The 27,698-nt window shown below is 43.3% G+C and overlaps 1 protein-coding gene across 9 annotated transcripts in view; it reads left to right on the top strand.

Annotated features, from left to right (window-relative positions):
* LOC130164650 (nuclear factor 1 B-type-like) overlaps nucleotides 1-27,698 on the top strand; it is a 78,357-nt gene that overhangs the window by 12,264 nt on the left and 38,395 nt on the right. For all 9 annotated transcript variants that reach the window (XM_056369526.1, XM_056369520.1, XM_056369521.1 and 6 more), the window contains exon 2: nucleotides 1,504-2,035. In XM_056369526.1, coding sequence (XP_056225501.1) covers nucleotides 1,504-2,035 — 532 coding nt within the window. The remainder of the gene's footprint in view (nucleotides 1-1,503; nucleotides 2,036-27,698) is intronic.

The raw sequence follows: 27,698 nt of genomic DNA, 5'->3' as shown, positions 1-27,698 counted from the left end.
CCATAGTACATAGTAAATATAAAACATTTCAAAACTAGAATCTGTAGAGAATAAAATGTTAATTCATGCTGTATGTTAAAAGATTATAATATAACATCAGTATACTAGAGCAGGATTTTATTGGCCCTAAAGTGCAGACCAGAAATGTGGCTTCTCAGAGGAGCACCAGCGGCAGTCACAGATAGGGAGTAGATTTCTGTGGTTTCCTATAGCCTGTCTGCCTGGCTGCTTATAAAAAAGGACAATATGTGGTTTAACTCTTCACAAACCTGCTCAAAAAAGGCGCTGCTTCTACTTATTAAATTTGACATTTTAATGACCTAAAACAAAGATAAGTTAATGTTTCCTCTTCTCTCTCACAGCTGCTGTAATTTCTGACGACTCTTAAATCTTTCACACCGTCCTCCACATTCCTGCACCCACAAAGAAGAAGCATTAAGTGATTATGATAATTTGTATTAGAATTACTGGAGTGGTATTGGTGTGAAAGCCCGCAGGCCATTGAACTGCTGTGGAAATATTGGTGTTTCGTTTTTTTAGTTGTAAGGATCAAGAGGAATTCTGTCAAATGTGAACTGCAAAACTTTTCTTTTTTGACGCATATATGCAATCATTTTTCAGTTTAGAATTAAAGATAATGTGGTGTAAAGTTTACTACATCTTAATGCAAATTACACAGAAAACTTCAACTGATTACAACTGATAACCCATATAAATATTTTCACTAATATTGACATGAATATCTGACATTTTATCCGAAAAATACGTTTCAAGAAGACTAAAAATTTAAAGCAAGATGAAACATTTAACGCAGGCCGGTATTTTAATATCACTGTCTGACCTCAGGGTTTTGGAATGAAGCTGAGCAAGTGTCATTCCGTGTGTTAACCTCATTTTGTACATTCAGCCCTATGATGCTCTGTGCATATGCACTGGAGAATGGGAATCTTCCTTACTTCCTATTTAGTGACTGTGGCCCACCAGGTCGCTACAGCTTATCCACCATCCCTCATGGACATGGGATAAGTTCACGTTGCAGTGTGAATAGTTTGATAAAAGATATGCAACTGTAAGAGGCGCATGCTCTCTGTAGCAGCAGCAGCAGCAGCACGGGAGTCCCGCTCAGAGCATGCTCGTGGAATGAGAGTGGAGACACGAGTGTGTTCAGTCACCGGGCTTGGTGCTATTGTAGTGCTGGCAGTTGATATAAACAGTGGAATTTCCTTGTCATACCTGTACTACGTCCAGATACATCCAGAATGGTAAAACCAGTGTCGCTATGTGAAGAGAAACTTCTCGACTCAAAGCTGTTGAAACTGCCAATAAGATGTGATGTGACTGATTATGAGGGATTGTTTGTTTGTGGTCTGACTTCCCTTCTGTCTCAGATTAGTAGCTGACTAAACCCATATTTCTTCATCGTGTTTGATGACATGAGTTTCTGATTATATGTCTCTCCTTCTCTTTTCCCCTCTCCTCACTGTGTCCCTTTGGATGCTCCAGGATGAATTTCATCCCTTCATCGAGGCACTTCTTCCTCACGTCCGTGCCATCGCCTACACATGGTTCAACCTCCAGGCCAGAAAACGCAAGTACTTCAAGAAGCACGAGAAGCGGATGTCCAAGGACGAGGAGCGTGCGGTGAAGGACGAGCTTCTGAGCGAGAAGCCCGAGGTTAAGCAAAAATGGGCATCCAGGCTGCTGGCCAAGCTGCGTAAGGACATTCGGCAGGAGTACCGGGAGGACTTTGTCCTCAGTGTGACGGGCAAGAAGCACCCGTGCTGTGTGCTATCCAACCCGGACCAGAAGGGCAAGATCCGCCGGATTGACTGTTTGCGGCAGGCCGACAAAGTTTGGCGACTGGACCTGGTGATGGTCATCCTCTTCAAAGGCATCCCTCTGGAAAGTACAGATGGCGAGCGCCTTGTCAAGTCTCCACATTGCACCAACCCAGCACTTTGTGTCCAGCCACACCACATAACAGTGTCGGTCAAGGAGCTGGACTTGTTTCTAGCATACTATGTCCAGGACCAAGGTAGGTTCAAGCTCATACTGTGTGTGTTTGTTTCACTTTGTGTGCGAGCTAACGCGCATGTGTGAATGATGGCTTGGCAAGGTCAAGGGTCACATGTGTTACTTTTTGGCAGGCTTGCAGAGACCGGCTGAAAGCACCACTACATTTGCAAGACAAATAAATATAAGAAACATCATAGTCAGCACTGTGTATGTGCAGCGTACATTTTATATGGTTCAAATGTGGCTCATTACTAAACAAAAAGACTGTAATCAATACTGAATGTAGAACATGTTTTAAATGTGTCCTTGCTCTGCTGTTCTCCAGTAGCAGCTCCTACTCATGTTCGCTAATTATTCAGCTACCATAATGGACAGTGTGTGTATTATCTCGTACACACACAGTCACACAGGCTTTTACAACTGCACACACACTGTGCACCTGGAGATTAATTGGAAAGTTGCAGGATAGAGTGGTTAAATTAAAATGAACCAACTAGTTTTATATTTTTCAAATACTGAGCCTTTTTGCCTTTAAGCCTCCTTTATTTCAATATTTGTTTATACTGACAGTATATTTTTAAAAACTGAGGTTGTACTATGTTAAATTATGGCCTTCATTCTGGAGCGTCCCAACCTTCATTCCCATAGTTCCCATTATATAATGTAACATGTAATTTTTTTGTCAATCAAAAATCGCATAAGAACACAATTGTTTTAAAATGAGATTTCCCTCATTAAAAATACACAAACATCGAAGTTACATCACAGCTCAGCATTGAATGTGTGAGTAAACTTTGGGCCTTGTTAATAATTGCAATAAATTTCCGTTGTTAGTTTTGAAGTATATGTACGATATACTTATAATGTGTGAGCGAGTTTGTGCTGAAAGAGAAACCTGCGTCTTTTTTTAATTCCTGAAAAGCTCGTTTCTTTAGATGAAAGCCTTTGTGAAAACTGAATTTTTTTCAGCACAGTGTGAAATAAGAGGTTAAAAAAAATTGGAATAGATTTTTGAATGGCTGTGTTTTTTTTATATTAATTATTATAATTTTGTTTTTTGCCTTGACATACAACCAGTAGTATGCTGCACACTCATAAAATACTGGCATTCACTGAAACATTTGAGATGATTTAAGCCAAAAATCTATCACAGAAAATTCTTTTTCTTTTCCAAACTGTAAACTAGAGAAAAGAAATTGTGAATTTTCAACCAGTATTTGATGACAGAAACATCCCTTTTGAATCTGATATTTCACATTCAGTTTAATGAGAAGAGGAACAGTAATTACACAAGTTCTGCAGAAAATATTGTGTAGATAGATGGTGTAAATTTCCTAATCAATGCAGTTTTTAATTAGACATCAGATCTATTGATTTTTTTTTCAGAATTGAAGGCAACTTAAACACCTTCACCAACTCTTTCAAAATTAAATTGTGTGTCTCAGTTTTGTCACAGCACATAATTCAATTTCAGTCTTTCATGTCTCTCATAGTTTTGAACGTCCTCCCTTTATCTGCTGTCACCATAGGAATCCCTCCTATAGTATTGCCCTCTATTAAATCTATTGCAGCAGCACAGAATAACCACCAACGCTTTGCTTTTGAGGGAGAAATGGTGGTATAGCTAGCTCATTATCATCAAACCTTGAGCGCCATTTTGTGTTTGATAAGTGCCAGGGAAAGCAGAAGGCACAGCACAGAGACAATAATGGTTGCCACTGGCACCGGGGTTGGCATCAGACCCTCTTTTGTGTCTTTTGTAGGATGCCACCGCTTCTCTAGTTTGCATCTGCTGCATTTTTAACTGTTCAGCACCAACTTGAGAATGGTTCTTTAGTACAGTTTTTTCTTAATATACACCATTTAAATGGTAAGTTAGCGCCTGTATTGTACGTTATTGATGGACATTTCACCAGCTTTTATTTTAGAAAAATGTCTCCGCTCTGGAGGGAGAGCAAATTATTGGCAGGAAGATTAATTTCAGTGTTTGAAATAGATGCCGAAACATACTGTTTACATTTGTCGGTGGATGAATTCAGGCTGATTCACCGTCGCCATCACAGCGATTATTTGCCGCTGTCTTCAAAATTTTTGTTGTTGAAACTTTGGCAAATACAAAATAGCATTCTTTTACCGGGATCACAGAGACGGCGATGCTTTTTTTTTTCTTTTCGTTTTTTGCAAGCTACGTCGTCTTTTTCTTTTCTTTAAGTTACCAAGCAGTGCCCATCTCCAGACAATGCAGCCATATTGTGGTAGCGTGCGGCATGGCGCCATTTTGTTTTGCACTGTGCCAGGGAGGCAGGCAAATCACCAGTAATGGTTGTTAGAGGTTTGGAGGTTGGCATCAAACCCTCTTTGTCTGCTTGCAGCATGCCTTTGATTCGTTGGTTGGCATCCGCAATGCAGTGGGCACGTTGGAAAGTTTTTTGACAGTGGCAGAATGGAAGCCGCTGCCTTTGTTCTGCTGCAACTGCACGAAACAAACAAACATACAATCGAACACAAAGAAACTAGCAAACAGCTCTGCCTGAACCAGAATCTGGTATTTGAGCAATCTGCTAGAAAAAATTGGTCCGGACTGTGCTTCTGATATTGCTCTCCCTGTTATCTGGCAGTGGCTTGGGTAACATCAAATTTGTTGTTGCCGTTAATTCACTCGACGGTATTTATTTTTTTTGTTGTTATTTTACGTGGCAAAAATCAAAAAGTTCTGAGTGTATTTGTTTTTGATTCTGGTGGGTCGCTGCCTGAGAAAGGTCGTCGGGTTGGCAGCGAGTGTGCTGGGTGAATTTAGAGAGGGCACTCAGCCCCCTTGTTCTGGGGCACAGACGCATTTAGCTAGGCAGGACTGTAGCACCCATGTGCATGCCCAGATGAATGCCCGCTGGGAAGTAGGCTGGGGGCTGGGAGTGGGGGTTGTGGCATCCATTGTGCCAACTGGCAGGCTGTGTTCAATACAGGGCCCTGGCTTCTCACACACACACACACACACACACTGCTGTTGTACTCCAGTGCACTTATATCAGTCTTTAACTGATAAAACAAGAAGTGCAATTCTTTTTTTTCTTTTCTTCTGTGAATCATTGCCTCTCCCCACCTGGGTTCATATTTGCAGATCCAGTCTGACAGATTGATGGAATAGTTGTAACAAAGCGTGTAGACAATCATCATGTTAGGACATGCTCGAGTACGGCAGGCCTCGTTTGTATTTGGTTTAAGCTGCTCATCACTTCTTCCTCAACAAATGCAGGAATGTAGTTATTGTAATGTTTTCACTGAAAGTTCTCGGCCTTGAATATTTAAATGTCTTGTTCTCATTAGGCATGCATGCAATTAATAAAATATGAAAATAAAATAATTAAAAAAACATATGTGATTAAGATACACAAGGAATCCAGATAATGAATTTGGAAGAATATTGGAAAATGTTATGTAAATCATCTGCCGTATATTTTCCTAAACGACATAAATTGTAAATGATTCAACAAGAGGAACAAAGTGGGAACGGTAACAGAGAATAGAAATGACTGTAAAGAAATCCTAGCATTTTGAAAGGGAAGTGGATTACCTCATAAGCAGTGACAGAAAGGGACTGCTGAGGTAGTCCAGTGGGAGACTAAAGAAGTCAAGGTCAAGCAGCTTTCCCATTACTCTGGTGCTGAAAGTTAACACAGCCATAAAACATCATTACCTTGACACACACAACCCCCCCATCCAATAACGTAACTTTTTTTTTTTCCACGCCGTCATGAGAGTTTGTGGAAATGGCCGGATTACCTCTGTATACACGCTGCCATGTTAATGGAGACCTTGTTTTACGAGCGCTAGACTTAACCTCTGCCCCCGGGGTCGTGACCTTTGCAAAGAGATGTGGCAGGGTGTCCTCTGAAGTTTAATTGAGCAAATCAGATCAGTGAAAACGCGCCGTTGCAGGCCCAGGGCATGTGGAGGAGAAAGACTTTTTGCCTGGGGGAGTGGTGGTCAGGGGAGGAGGTGGGGGAGCTGCTCGTAAGCCCCCCTTGTTGACCTCCACAATCGGGGTCAAACCGCGGCGGTCGCAGTATCACTGGAGGTCTCTTGGCAACTGTTTTTCTCCACTCCCCCGCCACTCCTGGTTTGGCTGGTGGTCCCTTGGTTCACTGGCCTAAGTGAGGGGGAGTAGGCACCAGTGACTCCCCCACCCCACACCTCTTAACCCCCCACTCTCCAATTCCTCAGGCTGGGTAGTCTGGCTGGTCCCTATCTTCAAGACTGGCCGTTGCCTGCTTACCACGCTGCGTGGGGTGGCTGTTTGCATCTTGTTTTCCGCCCAGCTGCTTCAGAGGCATTGGTCAGGCGGCCAGTGCGGAGGCCTGACCTTCTGGGTCACAGTGGAGGTCTGTGACTAAGCACAACATCTATCCCTCCCTCCCTGCATCCCCTTATCCTCCTCTGCCATCAGGAATCACCCCTGCGGCACACAGCCCGGCCAAATGACTCTCTCACTCCTTCCCTCTCCGGGTCTCTTTTCTTTTCTCACTCCCTGGCTTTCCCTCAAGCCCGAGACTCCGACCATGACAGCTGTCCCAGGCCCAGGCGCTTGGCCAGAGAAAGGGTGGCTGGGTTTGTGCCAGAAGTGTGAGACAAAACTTGTTGTAAGCACACAGTATTAAGGACACCACTGTTTGTCTTTGTTTTTTGGGTTAAGTCAAGTTTTTCAGCTTTAATTTTAAGTTTGTCTAGTGAGATGATATTGGAAAAAAAGTCTCAGGAATAGTTTTTTTCTAAGTTGAGTGGAATTTTATTTTTTGGACATGAATTTTAACAGTGTACATGCAGAACAAATTCAGTAAGACTGTAAAATACAAATCCTGGGAAAGACCTTAACCGATGACTCCAGAGCCATATAGATAAAAACTCTTCAGAGTGAACTGCACAACCCTGTGCTTAGCTTCCATTCTGGCTCCCTTATTAGTATGCAATACAGCCTGCGGTGTCTGGCTACCTCTCTCTCAGAGCCATAACCTATCGAACACATTCTCTCAATCTAATCCACTTAGAACTCCCTCTCAGCTTCACCGCTTGCCTTATTGATTTCCGCTTCCCACTAAATGTCTTCCCGATCCTTTTTCTCTTAACCCAGGAGCTATTTATGTTTCGCAGTGCTCTTTCTTTCTTGCTTACTTCTTGCTTTCTTTCCATCTTTTTTCTTTTATTCTTTCCTGCTTTCTTTCTTGCTTACTTTCTTTCTGTCATGATGTCTTCACTCTCTCCCCACGATCTTTGGTTGTTTGTGATCTCCATCTGATTCTCCTCTGCCTTCTTTTCCCTCCTGCTCTTTCTCAAACACTAACCTGGGTGCAGTGCAGCCAGGTTGCCTGGCTCAGTATGAAGCTTGTGTTATTAGCAGCGGGGTTTTGCTCGAGCAAATACCTCAAGGCTTAAACAGGCCGTGTTACCTCCTTAGCCCTCTTTTGTGTGCCATGTGTACATAAATCTCCATGGAAACAAGGCAACTCGGAGCAGAGGCCACTGAGAAATGTGGATGCCTTCTTTCTCAACAAAATTTACAACTTTCTTTTGCTCTGCTACAGTGTGTTTAATTTGCTTGTGTCACAGTTTGCACTGTTACATCCATCAAAAAATGAGACAAGGCCTTTCTTTGACATTCTGAGGCACAGGCATTGTGTTGAAAAGGCTTTTCTTGTGTATTTCAGCAGGAGACTCAGTTTTGCGTTTGTGACTACACTTGGTTGAGGACTGCAGTTTGTGTCATTAGTCTATGGTTAAGATCTCAGCTTCTCCACACTTTCCCAGGCTTTCGGGGAGGACCCCAAATGCATTTCAAATCCCCCCGAGGCCACTTGACTGGAGGACCGGCACCTCCCACCTCCCCGGATAGATTCCCCACCCCCACCCTGTCTGCCGGTCCTCCCAAATGAAGACAAATGGGGTACATTCACCCCCTATCCCAGGCACTACACTGTACCTCACTGTCCTGCCTTACAAAGCAGGCTCTCCCTGCTGCCTGAGTTTCTCCATCCAGTGGCTGCGCTCTCTTCTTTGCCATCGTACGAGCGTAACTGCCAGACAAACTTACAGTTGTCCCATCTGCTTGCTACACTGGTCATGTTAGACAGTAGGGTCTGTGGTGGAAAGAAGGATGAGAAAGTTCAGACAGGAGAAACTGAGGTTTTAGATAGAGAATTCATGTGAAGATCTTTTTTGACCTTGCATTTTTTTTCCAGTCAGCCAGGAGAAAAGCACCCTCAAGTACCAGACTGAGACTTTCATGTAAAAGCCAGTCCCCTTTACCCAGGAAGGAGGCTTGTTAAGAACCAATGAAGGGAAGAAAAAAATGAGAAGGGGTAGTAGGTGGGGTGTGATGGGGAACTTTGGGCAGGGATAGACAATCAGAGTGGTTGCCCAGGAGACACTAACTTCTCTGTGCAGCACCCCCCAGCCTGCTTTGCCCCATCAAAGTCTTTTCAGTCCAGACAGGGCCGATCAGTGGCCCAGAGTGATGGTTGTCTCTTCTTTTGTCTGGCGGTACAGTACGTCCCATCACTGTGACGGCTCGACAAGACCTGAGCGGGACAGAAAAAGAAAGGCCTGCCATTGCAGCGCTGTGCAAAATGTACTTTTGGGTGGGCATGTTGCTGTTTGGGGTGGGTGGGGGGTGGGTGGGTGAATCCCTAGAGGATTTCTTTCTAATGTCAGTTCGCGGGTCAAAGTGGGGATATGGTGTCTGGGGCTTGGGAATAGCCTGCTTGGGACGGATTCATCAGCGCCCCATTGAGTTGTCAAAGCTAGCCAAAGAGCTTCCACTCCTCCCTCACATATGTGAGGTTCACTTCTCAAAAAGCTCCTAAATTTAGAAACCGACTCCCGATCAGCACAAGACAGCACATATTCAGTGTAATAAACAATACAACCCCCAACGTGGTTGTTTGTGTTTATTGACTCATATAGTAAGAAAAGTTATAGAACAATAGAAGAGGCAAGTGGAGTAGGAAAAATTGTGATTTACATTTTTAGCACTTACATAAACATGCTGTCTTTTATGAAAGGCAGCATTTTAGAGCGGTGGGGCTGTATGTGATTAAAGTGAGCCGTACAGAGGGAATGGCAGGAGGAGAGAAAATATGGACACCTTGTTGATTGGAACAGCATGAAAATCTCATATCGCTGGACCACCAAACCAGCAGATGTTACAGATTTTCTACAGAACGACTTGCTTCCATTGTGACAGATAGATCTGTTTTTTTCACGCTGTCTCTTTACATTAAAACAGTGAAGTGACACAGTGAATAAATGGAAAAATCGAGCAATGCAGCTTCTTCTGTAGAGATTTCCACATAAATATTTGAGAATTGAATTTAGCCATGGCATAAACACGTCATGCACAAAAAACAACTGTAATCTGAAATTCCAAAACAAAAGTTTCTGGAAGAGAAAATTTTTGATTTAGTTTCTAAGCTGAAGTATAAAATATAACAATACCGTCACTTCCCTTTTGTCATGCCTTTTGCAAAATTTTATTTGGTGTGAACTTCAATATTTGAATCATTTTTTATCTATTAGGAAACACTGGATTCTGTGGGCTTAGTAATTATGAAACTGTTTGGCCACTGTGCAACTACTTGTGTTAGGAACAAGCTAGTCCAGTGCTGTCTGGGCTGTGTGATTAAGGCCCGCTGCAGCACTAACAAGGATGGTTAATGAAGCCCATTATTTTTACTGGGGAAGAACAGGGCTTGTTACCATGGTGTGTTCTGAAAGCCTATATGATCTGGCTCCAGATAGCTCGATTTTTTCTCAAATTGGCCCACTCTCTCCACTGGCACAAGGCTGCAGCTGGTAGTTTAGCTGCACTGACTTTTAGAAAACCTTTCCAAAGTTTTATAGGCGAACACAAAAATGCACACATGGGGACACATGTTTACACTCATACGCCTATATATATGGCATGGGCATGAAAACCATGAACTCCTTTACTGCACACACACACACACACACACACACACACACACACATACATACACCATGTTATTGCTCACCTGCACTTCACCTCAAAGGACTGCATTTAGATTCCAAGAACTGCAGCTCCTCAATAACAACAGTGCTCTAGCGTTTGTCGGGCAAAAACTGAAAGCGAGAGAGCTTTAAAAGCTTGTTCCGGATTTACCAAGTCAAGATTGTAATTAGGCCTCAAACATGTGCGCAGACCTACAACCTGCAATTATGCTGCGGATTCTTACCAAAAAATAACTCGACTCCACCATCCCTTAAGTCTCATGGTGTAGCTTATATTATCAAGCCAACAAGAGGTCATCAGGCTACAACAGTCACTACATGTCTGTGTGTCCCACTGTTGCTTGGCTAATAAAACACAGACCCTGGCTAATTTGAACTTTGTCCATTTGGGCCATGATGTAATAGCTGATCTTCCCTCATTGTTTTCACAGAGTTGTTTGCAACCTGTGGTCTGGGATTTCTACTGGCTTAACATAGCTTTTTAAGCAGTTATGATAATGACCCCAGTTGACCTACAGATGGCTAAATGAGTAATGCTCAAGCTCATCATCTCTTATGGGATCCCAGCTGAGTCTGCTTGGTGTTTCCCAGGAACATCTTTATCTGCTTATGCAGGTCTGTTTCGCAAACTATTAGACGCTCACAAGAGTTTTTTTCTCCCCTTTCTCTGTAAAACCTCTGGCTGTAACTTGGGTTGCCATGTGTGTCTTGTTAAGGGCAGTTATGACAAATGGCAGCAGCTGTACAAACTAATCTCTCTGTAGCTTTCACACATGGCGCCCAATTAACAATGGACCACTGTGGGGCCCTAATCCATGGTGCAGCCATCCTCTGGTCCCGCTTGCTGAGCCAACTGCCCCAGGAGACTCTTCTCCTCTGCACTCCTGCTAGCCAACCTCTAACTCCATTCAGATGGGAGCTGGTGAACACCACAAGTCCTGCTCGGGCTGGAGACACGGTAGCCACCTTGTTTGTTTCCAAGTTGGGAATCCTGGTCCCCGATGTTTAAGAGCCTGGGTTTTATTTGTCACTTTGGAGTTCGCTGGGATTAGGTTGCAACCCTGAGAGTGTGCATAGTACATTTGAGCGTTTGGACTCACATGCACCTATGAACTCACGTGTATTCAGCTTGTGTGAATGCATTAAAACACATGCACGCAGCTGCAGCTGATAGGTTTAGCAAAGTGGGTGCTGAACGGGTGGGTGGGAGCCGTGCGTTTGAATGTATGTGTGTATGTGTGAGCTAGCTTTCCTGTCAGTGTGCATATTTCCAGTAGTTGTATGATGATAAACTGCTGTTTCTTGGGGCCTCAGATAGCTGAATGTACTTAAAGTGTGTGGGAGAGTGCTTTACACAGTGCATTCACTTCCTCCACAGTCGTATAGGATAATATACCATAGGAAGGCAGGGGAATGTTAACCCACACTCTTTACTTAATGGTCCTTTTTAACTTTGGATTAATCCCAACACTGCTACTCAGATACACAAACAATATCCATCCACTTTCCCAGGAAAGATTTCAATGTGTGGAGTCCTTCTCTCTGTCCAAGAGTATGTCAGCAGTGTTTTACGTGGCCCTGCTAAAGTTCAGTTTTAGATTACAATCGATAATTCCAAAGCCGAAAATTTTCAAGACGTCATTTGGATGCAAACCAATGTGAATTGTTGTTTCCACATATTCTTTACTCTGGTGCAAAACAAAGCCACAAACAGGAGTTTGAGACTCAAAAGAAGGGTGTCGAAGGGTCGGCGGCCATCAGGAAAACGGTGCAGGACCCTGCCAAATCTATGACATGAATGAAACAAATGGATGAAGGAAAATGAAAATGGTTGGGGTGTGATCTCTGGCAGGCAGTGCGAAACCAGTGCCAACTATTATGAATGAAAAACTGCTGCTGAGCTAATGAAAAAAAAAAAAAGAAAGAACTCGGTTTTTTCATCCACCATCCAAGAATAATTAACTGCTCGCAGGCCTTCTGGTGAGGGTGGAGAAAGCCACAAGACACTTGACTCACATCTCACACCGCAGAGGAAGACAGTGAAACACAAAGAAGCGGGGAAAGAGAAGCAACAAAAAGTAGTTTTGTTGGACAAAATACAAAGTAGTTCTTAGTTACTGCTTTAGCTTTCAAAAGAGGGCAGGTGAAACCAAAAGTGGAGTAAAAACTGAAAAAAAAGGTGTTTCTTAAAACCTCCTCACTTCATTATAGAAAAGTAATAAAAAGTCAAATTGCACATAAGGCTGTTAAATATTCATTGTTTATAGATCACATAAAACAAAACTTTTACCCAGAAATGCGAATAATATAATAAATATACACACATGGGCACACTCACATTGCACCTGGGAAAAACACACTTTCAACTTTTAATTCCCGTTCAGGCTGTTTGTTGACAGGGCCTCAGGAATCTGCAGGGATCATGTATTATACTGTAGCACTGATGCGATCAGTTGAGGAATCAATCAGTCGGTTGACGGAAAGCTATTTCAGTTATGATAACTGATTGTTTGTCAAAGCAATTAATGAAGCAAACATTTAAACATTTGGTGTTTTCAGCCATCAGATATGAGGGGATTTGCCTTTTTGTCTGTTTTTATATCTTTATGAATTGAATATGTTTGGGTTTAAGTAATGTGGAGCTGTGGGACATTATGATTTATGGCATTTTTTACAATTTTTTGACGTTTTTATTGTCTAACAGAATAATCAGTCACAAAATAATAAATCCTATAATGGAAACAATAATATGTTCCAGCCCTACTGTACCGTGATGTACCGTACTTATGTTATCTCTCACAGCCTTCTCTTACAGTATGTAGGCAGGATGACATGATGGAAAAAACAGAATGGGGGCCAGATGTACGTATATATATATATATAGGACCTGACAAGGGTACAAGGATGGACACCAGGCAGAGGCGTTACATATCACATACACCACGTCCCATAGAGATAAGGACTATATGCGCTGTATGTAAAGCAAAGAACAACTGTTACTGATGCATGATGGCCTGAGATGGCCTGCTGGAAGACAGTACATATGCTAATTGCAGGAGTTAGAGGGTATAATTGAACAACACAGACTATAAAGTCTGGATTTTAAAAGTATTTTTAGTATTGTAAGTTTTTAAGTGGATGCAGGGTTAAAATGAAGTGTACAGCGTTCTGGTCTCTGGGTTAGTTGAATTGCTTTTTGTCACTGAGCGGCCCGTGGGCGCAGAATTTATTTTAATCCATTATCAACTGGCCCTGTAGCCAAGAACAACTACATTGTTTTTGTTTTACCGTTAAACCTTTATTTAATCGGCATCTTGTATGCCATGAACATCACCCAGGGCTGACAAAGCACACACTGTTTAGAGGCAAACACTCAAAACAAAAAGTGGTTTCCCCATTATGGCAATCAAAGCAATGTTATCAGCGATCAACATGTTCTCACCCAGAGACAGAAAGGAGAAGAATGCCCCATTGACTGATACTGCCTGCTAGGCCAGTCGTGCTGATCTCCTGAAGAAAAGACCAGTGTCGCTGGTGGACCCCCACTCCCCCCAACTGCCACCCCGCTCTTTGCCTTCTTCCCTCTATATATGTCTCAATACTTGGGGGATCTTAGAAGAGGGGGGTGGGGTGGGGTGGGGTGGGGTGGGGTGGAGGAGGAGCTGAAGAGGGCTTCATGTGTGTGTGTGTGTATTGTCGAGGTGCTGCCGGGCGACTCTATCCCATGCTGGTGGTGTAGGGGAGGGGGGGCTGAAAAGACGGAGCCGTCACCTGCCAGACTGCTGGAATGTTAATGCCGTGGCTCTGATAATTGGATTTTGTACACACCGTCTGTGAGGAACGTCCAGCAACTTTCCCCCTCTTATTGTTCGACCCAGCCCTGGACCCTCAATAGGGCTTGTCTATGTTTATACAAGCACTCACGTCTCAATAAAGACTGTTTACAATGTGTGTGTGCGTGTGAGTGTGTGTGGTGTCGGACTTCTGAATCACAGAGCAGTTGTGTGTGACAGGGCAACTGAAAACCAAAGCAAAGAGTATGTCAGATTATCAAGATTTGTCAAATATTAAACATATTAAGAGATTTGTCAGGTCTTAAAAAGGATTTCTCTAAGATATTAGGAATGTTGCAGTAAGAGTTTATATATACTCGGATTAAAGGTTTTTCACAATTGCACATTTAAACCAAATAGATAAATTTTTTTGTTAGCTATTCACTCCACCACACCAGCACCACGCCTGCACATTCTGAACTTTCAAAGGTAGGCACACCCACTTTAAGGTCAAAGGTGAGGAGGAAGCGCTCCCTATTGGTGGAACGTGTGCGAGGCGTACATGATCTGGGATCATTAGGGAAGTCATGGCTCTTGTTTGCGTCGGGGGGAGCCTGGAATCGGGCCGGGAGCTGTGACGCACTGGTTTCCCTCTCCCTGGCCTCCCATGCTATTTCCACCCAGGCTGCAGCGGCTTGAGCTGGTTAAACGTCTCGGCTGCACTGACCTAAATTCCTCATATTCACCTCAGAAGACCCTTGCTGTAGCCAACCAACAGTTTTTTTCCACCCCTATAGTCTTCCTATGCAAAGAGCATATGCTTTGTTTGTGTATAAAAGTTCCTTCCTGTACATAAGGAAGCTACGTTTAGAAAAAAAAAGGCATCTTATTCCCAGCTGTAATCCCTCTGAGCAGAACTGCTAGAAACAATGACAGAGGTTTTTCATTTGGCAGAGAGACTTGTTGTGGTTAGATAAACAGCCTCTAATTGCATTTAATCTGTGTTAAAGTAAGGCATTTGGAACAATTACTTTGGTATGTTTACCAAACAGCTGTTGTGTGGATCCTTTTTTTTCACATCTCTCTATAAGATATAATGGATTTGGTTCACCTCGCTGGTTAGTGGGAAAATAAGATAGGCGCTACATTAACTTGTGCATGGATTTGTATTCAGGACTCACCAGTTAGAAAAATAACCGTAAAATCTATTTCGTTTGGCTAAGATCTCGTGAGTGTTAAATGGCTTTGGTTAAGGTGCCAGATTTCCATTTTGTCTCACTGGGAAATTGTGCCACTTCTTCTACAAAACAAACACAATCTAAATCATTGGTCATTACTTACAATATAATATTTATGAAGAGCATTATTCTAGAGATCGACCGATATGGTTTTTTCAGGGCCGATACCGATACCGATTATTAGTAGTCAAGGAGGCCGATAACCGATATTTGGAGCCGATATTTATTTGCAATAAAAGGGAAAATATTGGCGTGAAAATTTTGAATAATGGAAAAATTCCACTTAACTTTGTTCAAATGCCTTTAATCATATGTTTATTTAACAGCTTTTCAGATTTGCAACATGTTAAAGTTTTTTTTTCTTAGACAATAGATATCTTTGTTTTAAAATTCTAACAAAAAATGCAGGGAGCTCCCAGGCTCAGCAGCATGTCTTATAAAGTTAAATGAAAACTTAAACAAATAAATAGCTCACTAAAGTTTTCTACAGTAAATAAAGTTTTCCAAAATTTCAATATAACTGAAATGTTAATCTTTCACTTATCTTTGTTTTAAGTTCAAACAAAAACAAAAAGTGCAAGGAGTTCCCAGGGTCAGCAGTATCTCTTATAAAGTTAACTGAAAATTTAAATAAATAAATAAATAGTTCCTGAAGTTTGCAGTTTGAAGAATGCAGTTCATGTAGGCTTTATGATGCAGTTACATTATGTCTTAAGTCTTGAACAGCAATATCCTGCTCCTCTCTACAAGAAACTATCAAAGACAGCTTCAGGACACACTTCATCTAACAATATGTCATTTTCTGCTGCTTGGGATCTCTCAATCAACACAGAAAAAGGTAAAGTACTTGGTAGTTAAACAGCCATTATTGCCCTACAGTTTTCTCTCAGACAGACGGTACTTGCTGTCAGTTTCTGCAGCTTCTCATGTGGCTTACACAAACACACACACACTATTCACTAGCCATCCCCTCAACGTGCTTCCCTGCAATCTCTCTCTCTCTCTGTGTCTCTCTTTCTCACACACACTTCTTACTTTTATAACTATTTCAGTATCAATGTTATCAGTAACCTTGTTTCAAGGGATTAAACACTAAATAGCCTAAAGCATCTTCACTTTAATAATCAGTGTTTATCGTAGGAACAGACAGCTGCCGCCAACGTCTTGGGCCTCACAGTAACGTTAGTAGTCGTGAGTTGTAGAGTTTCTCATGTGACTTCCACACAAACACACACTTTTCTCTACCATAACAGACAGTCTCCCCATTGCTACAGTCTGCTGAGCATCTAGAGCCGCGGACCGATGGGTTAACGTTACGCTAAAAGCTAACCAGCCTTCACCTCGACGGGCTTCCCTGCAATAAAACCGGACATATCGATATTATCAGCAACCTTGTTTCAAGTGATTAACAGGCACGTCTGGAGGGACTGCGAGCAGCAGAGCTGCCGCTTATGTTTATATAACGTTAATGGGCTCACAGTAATCTTACTAGTAGTTGTCAGTTGTAGAGGACTGGGATTTTTATTACAATTTCGGGAAACTCTGCTGCCTTAACTTACCTTCAAAACAAGTATTTGCTCTCCGGACCTTCTCCACCGTGTGTGTAAGGACTGTTCATGCACCGCTTACACTGCTGATTGGCTGTTACCGTGGCTCTGCTTGTAACCAATCAGATGGTGCTGTGGGTGGGACAATGCTGGCGACAGAGTAGTGACAGCAGACAGAGAGGCGCGGCTGCATCAGAGCCAAAATAACCCAGTTTTAAATTGATCTCTTATCGGCTGTCGAATTTTAAAAAAGGCCGATGCCGATATGCGTCAAAATGCTGAATATCGGCGGCGATAATCGGCCCGGCCGATAATCGGTCGATCCCTACATTATTCTTAGATAGCAACATGCCCAGTTAAACTTAAGAGATGATAATACTTTAAATGTGCAATGTGATTATAATCTGTATTTGTGCAGGAAAGATTACGAGAAAGCATAACGGTGTTTCAGGCAGGGGCCCTCCATATTTATTCACTGTCTTGCTCTTTTCCCTTTAACCTGGCAGTAGTGTGCTGTTGCATAAACAATGGTCTGGGCAGCCACCTTTGGGCTATTGTAGCCTTCCACAGGCCTGAACTCTGGCCAAGTGGATGTTGTTGCAGGAGACGGCCCCGCAGCCAAACATACGAGCCAACCAGAGGCCTCCGTTCCAGGAGGCGAGCACTCGCCGGACGATACCCGAGGATAGTAGTGTTTGACAGCTCTTGGATTGCGTAAAGGAACTTGACTTTGAAATTCAAACAGAGAGCGATGAATGGACCGCAGCACTGCAAAAATGACGCATTGCCTGCAAATGTCACAACTAAAATCAAACTCGAGCCACACTTTGGACGAGGGATAAAGTGCTTGTGTATGTGTGTGCCTGTGTGATTTGACATGCTGTATGTGTTTAGTATTCATAATGAGGTGTTGCAAAATGCATGCTCTCTGCATATCTTGCTCGACTCACCCACCACCTGTATAAACAACAGTGGTATTGCGAAACGGTTCCAGGGAAAGGCTCTTCCCGGGCTTGTTGTCAGAATGAGGTCAGCGAACACTACTCTTTTTCTCTCTCACTCTCATTTTCTCTCTGCCTCTCTCGCTCGCTCTCGTAGTTGTACTTTGTCCTTCTGGAGCATGGGAGGAGTAATGCCACTAGCTCAACCTCAAGGCATCTGCACACGCTCACCGGGCATGTGTGCTGCTGGGTGGAGAGGCTTGGTTGTTTCCGGCAGGACCACTGACAAACAACAACTTGCTAATATTTTTCTTAGTATCCACAAGGGGGTTATTGTACTGTTAAATCCAGCAATCATTCATGTCGGGTTTTGATTTAGGGTTATTTTTGTAACATGTCATCCCACCTTGAACTGTCCAGAAAACTGACATGAAAATTACCTGTTATATCTCAAGTAGTAACAGGCTGAAGCATTGCTTGAGCAATATTGCAATTATTATAGCAATCAGAACATGGACTTTGGGGAACTCTGAAGCACTGCTGGATCCACTTGTATATTTTCTTTGGTTGGTAACATGGACGGGAGGTTGCTAAATGTGAATTCTCACAGTATGACATAATTTGACCCCACTGCTGATCATTTTACCCTGTAAAGGCACAAAAGCGTGCTTGGAGACGTAAGAGGAGTGCACATGTATCATATGCTTATAGTTGAGGAAGCAGCTACTCGCGCCACCCCGCCAAACGCTGTGCTCCCAGAGGCACTGCTGGTTTACTGCGTCGTGTCTGGAACATTGTAACAGGATCTCCAGAGAGGAGCACAAAATGGGTGCTTTGTGTCGAAGATTTGTCCAGACAAAACCAGATAAGGAAACCCAACAAGGGCGAGCCAAAGGAGCTGCCTCTGTGACTTGAGCAAATAACCTTTAATCTAGGTCGTGCAGCCAGATAGGGCCAACAGCAGCGACTACCAGCAGTGGCATTAGTGGTGACGTAAGTGATAAAGAGAAGGTTAATGTGGTCATTCCTATGAAGAGTTGAAAAAGTTATACTGTAAACATTATTTCTTGGAGGCTGTTTGGGTTAATGGAGGGCTAGCCTCATTATTAGTGAGCTTCTCTCCATTTGGTTGAAGGTCTGGGTTCAGTTCCTCATATGGTCATACCTACTAAAGTATCCCTCACAAAGATGCTGAAGACTTTTCACTCTGCAACCAACCAGTGGGTGTTAAAATCCAAGAGTAAGACTTGTAACTTGTAGACTTGTGTAACTGGGGGCCTTTTTGTAGATTACAGGAGTTTCAGTGCAGCACCTCCTACACATTTTATTTCCAAAAGACCTGAACTTGATGGTATGAATGAACAAGTACTATTTGGTTGATTCCACACTCTGATTTTTGCGGTGACCCGATGGAGCCCAATTCTCATGGCAGTCATAACAAGGCCCATACATGCCTCCCCATAACTGTGGCCAGCCCCTGGGGCTGTATGTCTGCCTCCCTCTGCCCACATCTCCCCACAAGCCCCAAAACCATCGATGGAAGGGCTGGGGCGGGGTGTTGGGGTGGGGGCAGGACCAGAAAGCTACATGGACCATATGTGTCAGCAGACCACAAAATGCTGAAGCCATTACTTGGCCCATTCTAGTGAAATTGAAAGCAGGAGCCAGTAACAGCAGCAGCAATAGCTAGTTTTGGCTGAGTGCATGGGGGCAGTGTTAGGAAAGCCCAGTCAGATGGTAGTGCTCATGCTGACTTGTTGACGGCAGCAGGCTGCAGACGGCTGATGTCTTGTTGTCATAGCGCCAGCTCCTCCCTCTCATGACCTCTGAGTGATGACGCTTGTCTGCTTTTCTCTCTGTTTCAAGTTTGTAAAAGTGTCTGCATGTGTATGTGGTTATTAAGTGCCTCATATGGGCTAATAGATCCCTGCTAATACTGCTGTTTGGATGCTGCAATTTTAATTATTTGGAAGCAAATGTTATGAAGCAAAATTATATGTAATATTTTATGAAGACTAAACATCTAATATCAACTCAGGCCTGACCGTACTCAGCCCACATTTTTCCCCCAGTCAGTCCAACTACAAATGGAAGCTCAGCAGATGTAAGGTTGCATTACAGGAGGTGAAAACATGTATTTAGGCGACGCTGTCTCATGTTCATCCTATATTAATGAGGAGACATTTGTCCAGCCGTCATGTCATTGTAAGCTGCAACACTGCTCTTGCTCTTGGCGTTTTAAAAAGGCACAATATGAACAGTGTTAGTTAGCTGCCCCCGGTATCCAGCTTTTCTTAAATCTTCATGCTGCCGTAAGGAACCACGTGCATCTAATGCATTAGTTCAGGGTATTGTGTTACATGCGGCATACATCATGCATTGTGATTGTTGGTAATTTATGTGTGAGACGCGATGATTTGTGGGAAATTTCACCAACTTTACTTTTTTGGAAGAATTCTTTTTCATGCGAAATATAATGTCCTTCAGTAGGTTGATTTTATAACTGATTTACTGCTGGAGGTTGTGTTCATACTTGTGGGCTTTTGTTCATTGCACTGTGGTTTGTATGTGCATGTATGTATGACTGTGTTTGTCTTTTATACTCCGCTGAATTCTTTTCAGCTGAGTTATCCATGGTGGCTCACTCGCTCAGCTTGGCCTCTCTGGTGCCACTGGGTTTTAGGTATCATCTCAAGGCACTTTTGCTGTAAAAGGGAACATTTACTGGCAAATTGCACCCTTCACTTCCCCATCAATGCCTTTAAAGGTGAGATCCCATTCTGTTGTATTTGCCGTTTTGTAATCTCTTTATTTATTTCTTTATTTGGTCGGACGGCGGGTGTTCGTAGTATAAGGGCTCATGGAGAAGACTTATCTTCAAGCGCGCGTCTGTCATCTGCTGCTGCAGACAGAGTGCTCTTTCATTCGCTCCAGTGAAAGAGGGTTCACAGAGATTTAAGGGAAAGCATTGTTTGTGCTCTGCAATGCTTAATCACTTGGATTGGACACCATATTAAAACTTGGGCTCTAGACGGGAGAGAGCCTCTCCGTCTAAAACGAGCACCCGTCTTCTACAAAAAGGAGCAGCGCTGCCTCACAGGGTGGGTGACGGGGACAAAGACACTCTGACAGAGTTAAGCCAACAGACAGAGGAGATGAGGACAGAGGAGAGTGAAGTTCTTCAGCAGAGTGAAAGTTAACACCTAAGTTACTAACAATACTAATACTGAAAAAAATCATACATAATATTTTTTTTTTTTCTGTACTAACTGAAAAAAAAAAAAACCCAACATACATTGTTATTGGTTCTGCAGTTTTGCTTGCAGTGTCTTATCTTTCCCTGAGCTCGCGGAGTAAGATGGCGGCTTATTCCTAAAGCACTTCACTTTCCCATACACCCCCCCTGCACTCCATTTCACTGCAGCGCTGATTACACATAGTGTTTACATATTCCATAGAGCACAGTGACAGAGATAAACCTCTCCTGATGCTTATCCCCTGGCCACAATGTGGAAACCACTAAGATATAATGTAAACCAAACGTCACAGCTGCCCTTTCATGTCTCAAGTGCCAGTTCTGCGTGCTGAGCGAGAATTTTGAGAGCTGGGCTTTTAAGTGAAATTGGTTAAATTGAAGTTTAAACCATCATACTTTTTTTTTCTTCTTTTTATGATGTTGGCAAGCTCCTTTCATAAGTGTATTTTCAGTCTTTTCACATGGTAGCAAAGGAATACTAGTGTGGAGGTACTTCAGCTAAAAAGTATGTCTCCAGATTTGGGTGTTTTTTCAAAAATAAACATTTTATGCACTTTAACCAGCTCTTCTCTCTTGATAGCTGGTCATGGAAAGTTTGAGTAGCTTGCTCTGGTGAAGAGGAGTATTTGACACACATAGCTCTGAGTTTTGGGAATGAATATTTGTGGCAGGGGATAGGCGTTTGATATGAAATGTGATTAATGATCTACACATCAGCGAAAGAGGGGAGCGTTCCCCATAAAGTAGGTTGTGGGATTATACAGAGGGCTGTACTCCGAGGACTTCTTGGCATTAATTGGCCTGTCTCTCCTGTGGCTCCAAGTATCGCTGTCACTCTCCTCAGCACACTGTGGTTTGTGCATGTTATCACTCTTGAGGTCCTTTGCAGTAAATGTGTCACAGGAAAATTGCGCTGACCTAAAAATACCCTTGCATGTGCATTTCCCATCGTCTCACATTTGGGAAGCTGAGCGTCTTGGGCTGCTCAGGATCTGGTGCCGTGTTAGTCCCTGCAGCCGTGACTGAAATTCAGCTGCTGAAATAGTCAAGGCATTGCAAACATTTGAGGGATGTTCCCATCTTCTGTCAGAGAAAATGAATTTTTCGCCTTCAGCCATTCAGCTTAAAAATTTGTTAATTGTTCCTGACTGACGTAAACATGCTCTGCGGCCTCAACCTTTGAAGTCCAGTCTATAGGTTCCACCACACTCCTCGCATAGCACCGGCACCGCACCCTTGTTTTATAAAGTGCTTATGAGCTTCAGGGCTACTGCTCAGTACACATAACCTGCTATCAGGACACACAACACACACAACTCACACACACACACACACACACACACACACACACACACGCACACACACACCGTCATTCTCCTGCAGTTGTGTTTACCGAACAGACTGTGCTACAGTTGCCAGGGTTAACTAAGGGAAATGAGGTTGCAATCGTCTTTAATGGGAAGTGCTCTGTCAAGTCGAGCCGGTTTGTAATGTACCTCAGATGCTCTTTACTGGAACAACACCACAGTTAAATAAATAATAAATCTTACACAGTGCTACATGCTTGAACTTCAGTAACGTATTAACATATATGCAAAGGTGCTTTAGTCACTGTAACTATGTGGACTTCTCCTCAGCTTTGACAGACTTGTTTTCTCTCTGCTCTGCATTGGCTCCAAGTTGCCTCCGTAAATCTAAAACTAATCCACCAAGTGTGAGCTCATCCCTCTTAATTTGTTTGCCCGCTTTACGTCCATGAAGATGTTCTCCAGTGACATCTAAGCCATCACGTTGACAACCCCAAGTGGCTTCTAATACTCCGACTGATTCTCTTCTATGGCTGCTTTGAAGCTCCCTTTATTATGTTCGATGGGGCTATTTTTTCCCCTCCTCCTCTTGTTTATGAAAGCGGCTTCGATAAGGCCTTCAGCGCGCACAGCCCAACTTGCAGTCTGCTGCTTGGCCACTTGGGCAAAGCTGAGGCCTACTTTAATCAAGACATGAGAATGACCCACTTCATCTTATGCTAATTTGTTTTTTTTTTTTTGGAAAATTATCCGGGATTGACTGAAGAAATGTTTTTGGTCCCTTTAATAAGCTTATATCAAAGTAATATCTGTCCATTGATGTAGGCTATGTAGACATAATTCCACTGTGGCTTTTTGCTTTTATTTACGCCAGAACCATGTTTTTCATACTCTATGTGATTGAATCACTTTGCTTGCCTGTTTGTATGGAAGCAGGTCCAGTCTGTTGTAAAACAGAGAAGTGGCCCTTTTACGAGGTGCTAATGGCCTGCTAATTCTTGAGGAAAGGCAAAGTGACCAATTCATTCAGCTGAACGTTTACTACCTATTGCCCTTTGACCCCTTCCCTGACATGTTGATTTTACAGTCCTAAATGCTCTGTACCATCACATATATAACCTGTATATGTAATTACTGTGCATTGCAGTGATTTACACTCATGAAATCATAATTTCCTAATGACACATTATATTAACACATGTATAATCCAATACAATTTATCCATGAATTACTGTTTTGTGGGACAGTGTCAGAGCTTTTACTTTGGAGGTTGTACTGTTTACTGTAAGTGTTAAATGAGGATTTAATATTTTGTTTCAGCTGTATGATGGAGAAAAAGAAAATTACAATATGTACTTGTGTACATGTAATGCTATGCATCACTAAAAATGATGAACTCAAAAGTTATATGGGTGAGTCAGCAATGTTTGCTTGGTAAGTTGTATTTATTGCAGTGCTATTACACTCGATTACATTTGATTGCATTGTGCAGGTGTTGGGAATGTATCATTTTCTTTGTGCATAGATGTATCACATCAAAAACCATAACTATCCATATCATTCAATTAGCTAATCGCCCATGCTCGCTTCTTTCCAGCAAACCACTTTACTAAGCCTTGTTGTCTTTATGGTTTCCTCTGGCGGAACGTGCGTAAATAGCGGTGGATGAAACAAGAGGTGATTTAGTGGCCTCGCCACAATGCGCCCTGCCCTGGCGGCCGCTTCCTACCTTTGTGTGGTCGAGGGCTCAGGGGTGCGGCAGCGGATACATGGCCTGGGTCCCGGCAGGCTCTGAGGAGGGAAGGAAACCTGGTGTCAAAGGCGATCGCTCGCTGCTTCTGTTATCTGAGCAACAGACACTCGCAGCAAGACTCAGTGACACTCAGTGTGGTTGAGACACTACTCACTAGATAAAATGTTGTGACATAAGTTTTCAATTATTACATGTTTTCGCATTCAGGGGAAGCTGACAATGAAGCGTTTCTCACAGTGAAAGCAGTGGAAACCTTGTTGCGTGTGGACCGCTGCTGCATGGTTTCTTTCTCCTGCTCCTCTCCGCACAGGCCTCTCCTGTAACCTTGAGAGAAGCCCGCGCAGGCCCCAAGTTCAACGAGTGCATGAGGCATATTTTCGCTGAGCGTGCTTGGACCGCCCCACTAAACCCCTCGACCCCCCACCCCCCCTCCCTCCTCACCATACATACAGCTTTTTTTTCCTCCCCTCCTCCTAAAGAGGACTCCCTGTAGGCCTCGCCTTTCACAGCGCCTGCAAAGGAAATACATTATGTGTAAAAAGAATTCCATATGGTGTCATATGATCTGTGTAATTCTCTCTCAATTGATAAAGAAAGTCACCTTGTTTGAACAGTTGTGTCCTTTGTGAAAGGTACTGTAGCTTCTGTACTGTATGTACTGTCTAGTACATTTAATCAACTTTGTTCCAGTCACAAACAATTCCTGCAATTATGATACATTGTACTGCTAATAATATTTGGAAGTCCTGTCTAAGTTCATGTATTATCTAATTAAAAAATACTTGCTGAAAACAAGCTGTTCAACCAGCTCAACAGGAAAAGGTTGATGAAAACTTATCACCTCCTTCTTCCTTGATAAATACTTGGAAGTCAGTTGTAGCCAGTTTTCTGGAGGTGTGGCCGACTTCAGCTGTTGTAGTTTACAGTGAGGCCTCCTGCCTTGGCTGAGGGGGGAGAGTCTGTGGCAGTCCTACGGGTAGGCTGTTCCAGGTAAGCTCTGCCAAGTTCAAGTGGCTTGGACTAAGCCCCGCACCGCAAATGGGAAGTGTTTCTGCAAGGCTGCCAACCTTACGAGAGCTGTGACTGCAACAAGCCTGTTGTGCTGTCAGTGTCAGTAAAGAGATATGGTTTTCTACATGCACATGCACACAGGGTTAGGGTTTAAAAAAAAAAAAAAAAAAAAAAAAACTTAGGCGGAAGAGATGTATATATGTAGATGCTTGCCAGGAGGGGGATTATAGAGTTTGCTCCAGCGGTGGCCCTTTGATATTCTTTCCAGTTCCCATGATGCAACAGTGTGGCTAGTATGAGGAGATTATGTTTTTATGGCCTTTGGACAGATTTCACACCAAATTCAGTGCAACTATAGTAAAGGGAAGTGACTGAAATCCTCAAATACTTTCAGGTTGAATAATGTATAGTTTGGCATTTAGCAGAGTGAGAATTTAGATTTGGGAGAATGTGTTTGCTTGTTGCTAAATTAAACTGACAGGTTAATGGGTAAACTAATGATATAGAATATTTGTAGCACTGACAGTGTCCTTTTTGGTTGGTTATCAAAAAAGTCACCAGTCTGACTCATTTTTGGGAGGGAGGGAAGAAGGGAGCAAAGTGAAAGATCACATTGAAGGACTGGGTAGCTGAGCAGGTTGGACTTTAGATAATGGAAAAGCACTTGGAGGCAAACATCATCGCTGCATAAGACAGCAGTGTAATATTTCTGTTCACATTTGACTGCCTAAGGGGGCACCACTAAGAGTTTAAGAGAGGTAAAATGGAAAATCTGTGCGTGTGTGAGCATGTGTTCAGTGTGTTTTTGTGCTGCTTGAACCAGTATCGGTGGGTGTGCGGGTGAGCGGTTGTGATGAACAAGAAAATCAAGTCTCTGTCAAATGCAAACATAACCCACTTTCTTCTATAGTTTCTTGCTCGCAGCACAGAGACGACCCTGCCAGACATATGAAACATAAACAGTACAGCCCTGATTGCCATGCTTGCCTTCCTGAACTGGACCAGGCAGAGCAGGAATCATTGCTCTCCTCACCCCCCCCCCTGCAGCATTTACTCTAACCCTATTTGCCCTCCCACCCACCCCTGATCCCAGTGAACGAACTTTTGGCATCTCAGATAAAGTGAAAACAACATGCTTGAACGAGTGGGAGCTGGCTGTGAGGCGGGTGTAAAGGCCCCTGTGGTGTGGCCCTGAGTGGACAAATCCTAGCAGGCTGAGGAAGTGGAGGAAGGAGTGCTGGGAGGGTTATATGGGTTGGTGGGAGGCGTGCGAGCGGGTAACAGGGAAAAGCGGGAAAAGGGGAATTCCTGTTCCTGAACTGAAAAGTGATGGAAAAAGTGAGTGCTAGATCTCGCTCATGCCGCTCCATGTCAAAACAGCCGAGTGCTGCCGTCATCTGTGCAAATATTTCAAGAGATTATGGTTTGGGAGCCTCGTGGGAAAGGCTGAAGCAGAGCTCCGAGGACAGCCCGACTTAAACTTGCTTTAACAGAAAGCCTTCCCTTCTTAACTGTATCAGAGCAAGCATGTAATCACAAAACCACAATGTTCAGGGTAGCAGCATGCAAACAGAAACCTGCCAGGTGAGACCTGGTGACATATGTCTTTGTTCTCTGTATCATTCCAGCGATTTGCCAAACAAACCAGAAATAATTTTGAAACAAAAGCCTTTTTAATTCTCGCCCAAAATAGTGAAGAAGGACTAGGCTTGCGATGCCTGAGGACACAGCATGCGCTCATTCCTGCTACACATACAGTGTGTGCAATATGACCACAGTTTGCTATGTAAATTTGATCTGTAATACGTCTAATATATTTCCCCAAAACCATGTGAAGCGACTGATTTAATGTCTTCTAAACATGTGACCAAACACTGTAGCCGTCTTTGCAAAAACATTGTTTATGACTCTCAAACAACAGAATCTGAAATTAATTTCGCGCCTCTCCTCTTCCCACTGTAAACTGGTGCTGTGCAGCCAAACCACATGTTGTTATTGCTGCAGTGGCAGAGGGGGCTGCCTCAGCAGGCCTTAGTAGCACAGAACAGATTTGCTCTCTGTTTTTTTGCCAGGAATGTGGAAGAGTTCTCTCTCTCTCTCTCTCTCTGGCTGTGAACATCTCGCTTAGCATGCACTTAAGTATGATTTATAAATCATACGCTTGTGGTGTGGCACAGGGAATACTCTGTTAACCCTGAGAGATTAGATTTGCATTTTGATCTCCTGTAAGACCAAGATGTTTTGTCATGATTATATGGTGCTTTATTGTGGTAAGTGACGGGCTGTTGACTGTATTGAGTCTCTGGATGTTTGTGTTTGAATTGTGCATCTGGGACCAACAACCACAAAGAGCAAAGATGGTTTTGCACCTTCACTGCTGTTAGCTGGATATCTCCAGACAGTTGGAGGGTCTACGAGGAGCGGAGGAGCTCCACCGTCTCTGGATGACTGCCAACGCTCTGACCTTGTGGCGGGCACAGCCGCTGTCACTTCCTCTTGACTTATGTGAGAACCTGTTTTATGATGCTGTTTTTTTTTTTTTTTTTTTTTTCAAACCGCTGCTCTGCATCAGACTGTGGCTCACCAAATGAGCACTTACCTGGTGCAGTGATTCCACGAGAACCACCAACACTATTCTTTATAAGTATCGTGGTTTTAGTGAAATTACTCTTGTAATTTCCCTTGTTGCCCTAAAAGCTTCTCTCGCTGGTCTTGTGCCAGTGGAGACACCCGAAGCCCACTCCCACAAGAAACCCTCTTGGCCCCGAGCCTTGATCCCCACGGATGCTTTGATTCGGGCCAGCTCTGACTGGGGGCCTCAGAAAGCCCCGTCTCCA

Source organism: Seriola aureovittata, chromosome 23, assembly GCF_021018895.1.
Source record: "Seriola aureovittata isolate HTS-2021-v1 ecotype China chromosome 23, ASM2101889v1, whole genome shotgun sequence".
Classification (NCBI taxonomy): domain Eukaryota; kingdom Metazoa; phylum Chordata; class Actinopteri; order Carangiformes; family Carangidae; genus Seriola; species Seriola aureovittata.
This window is presented reverse-complemented; position numbering and strand designations above follow the sequence as displayed.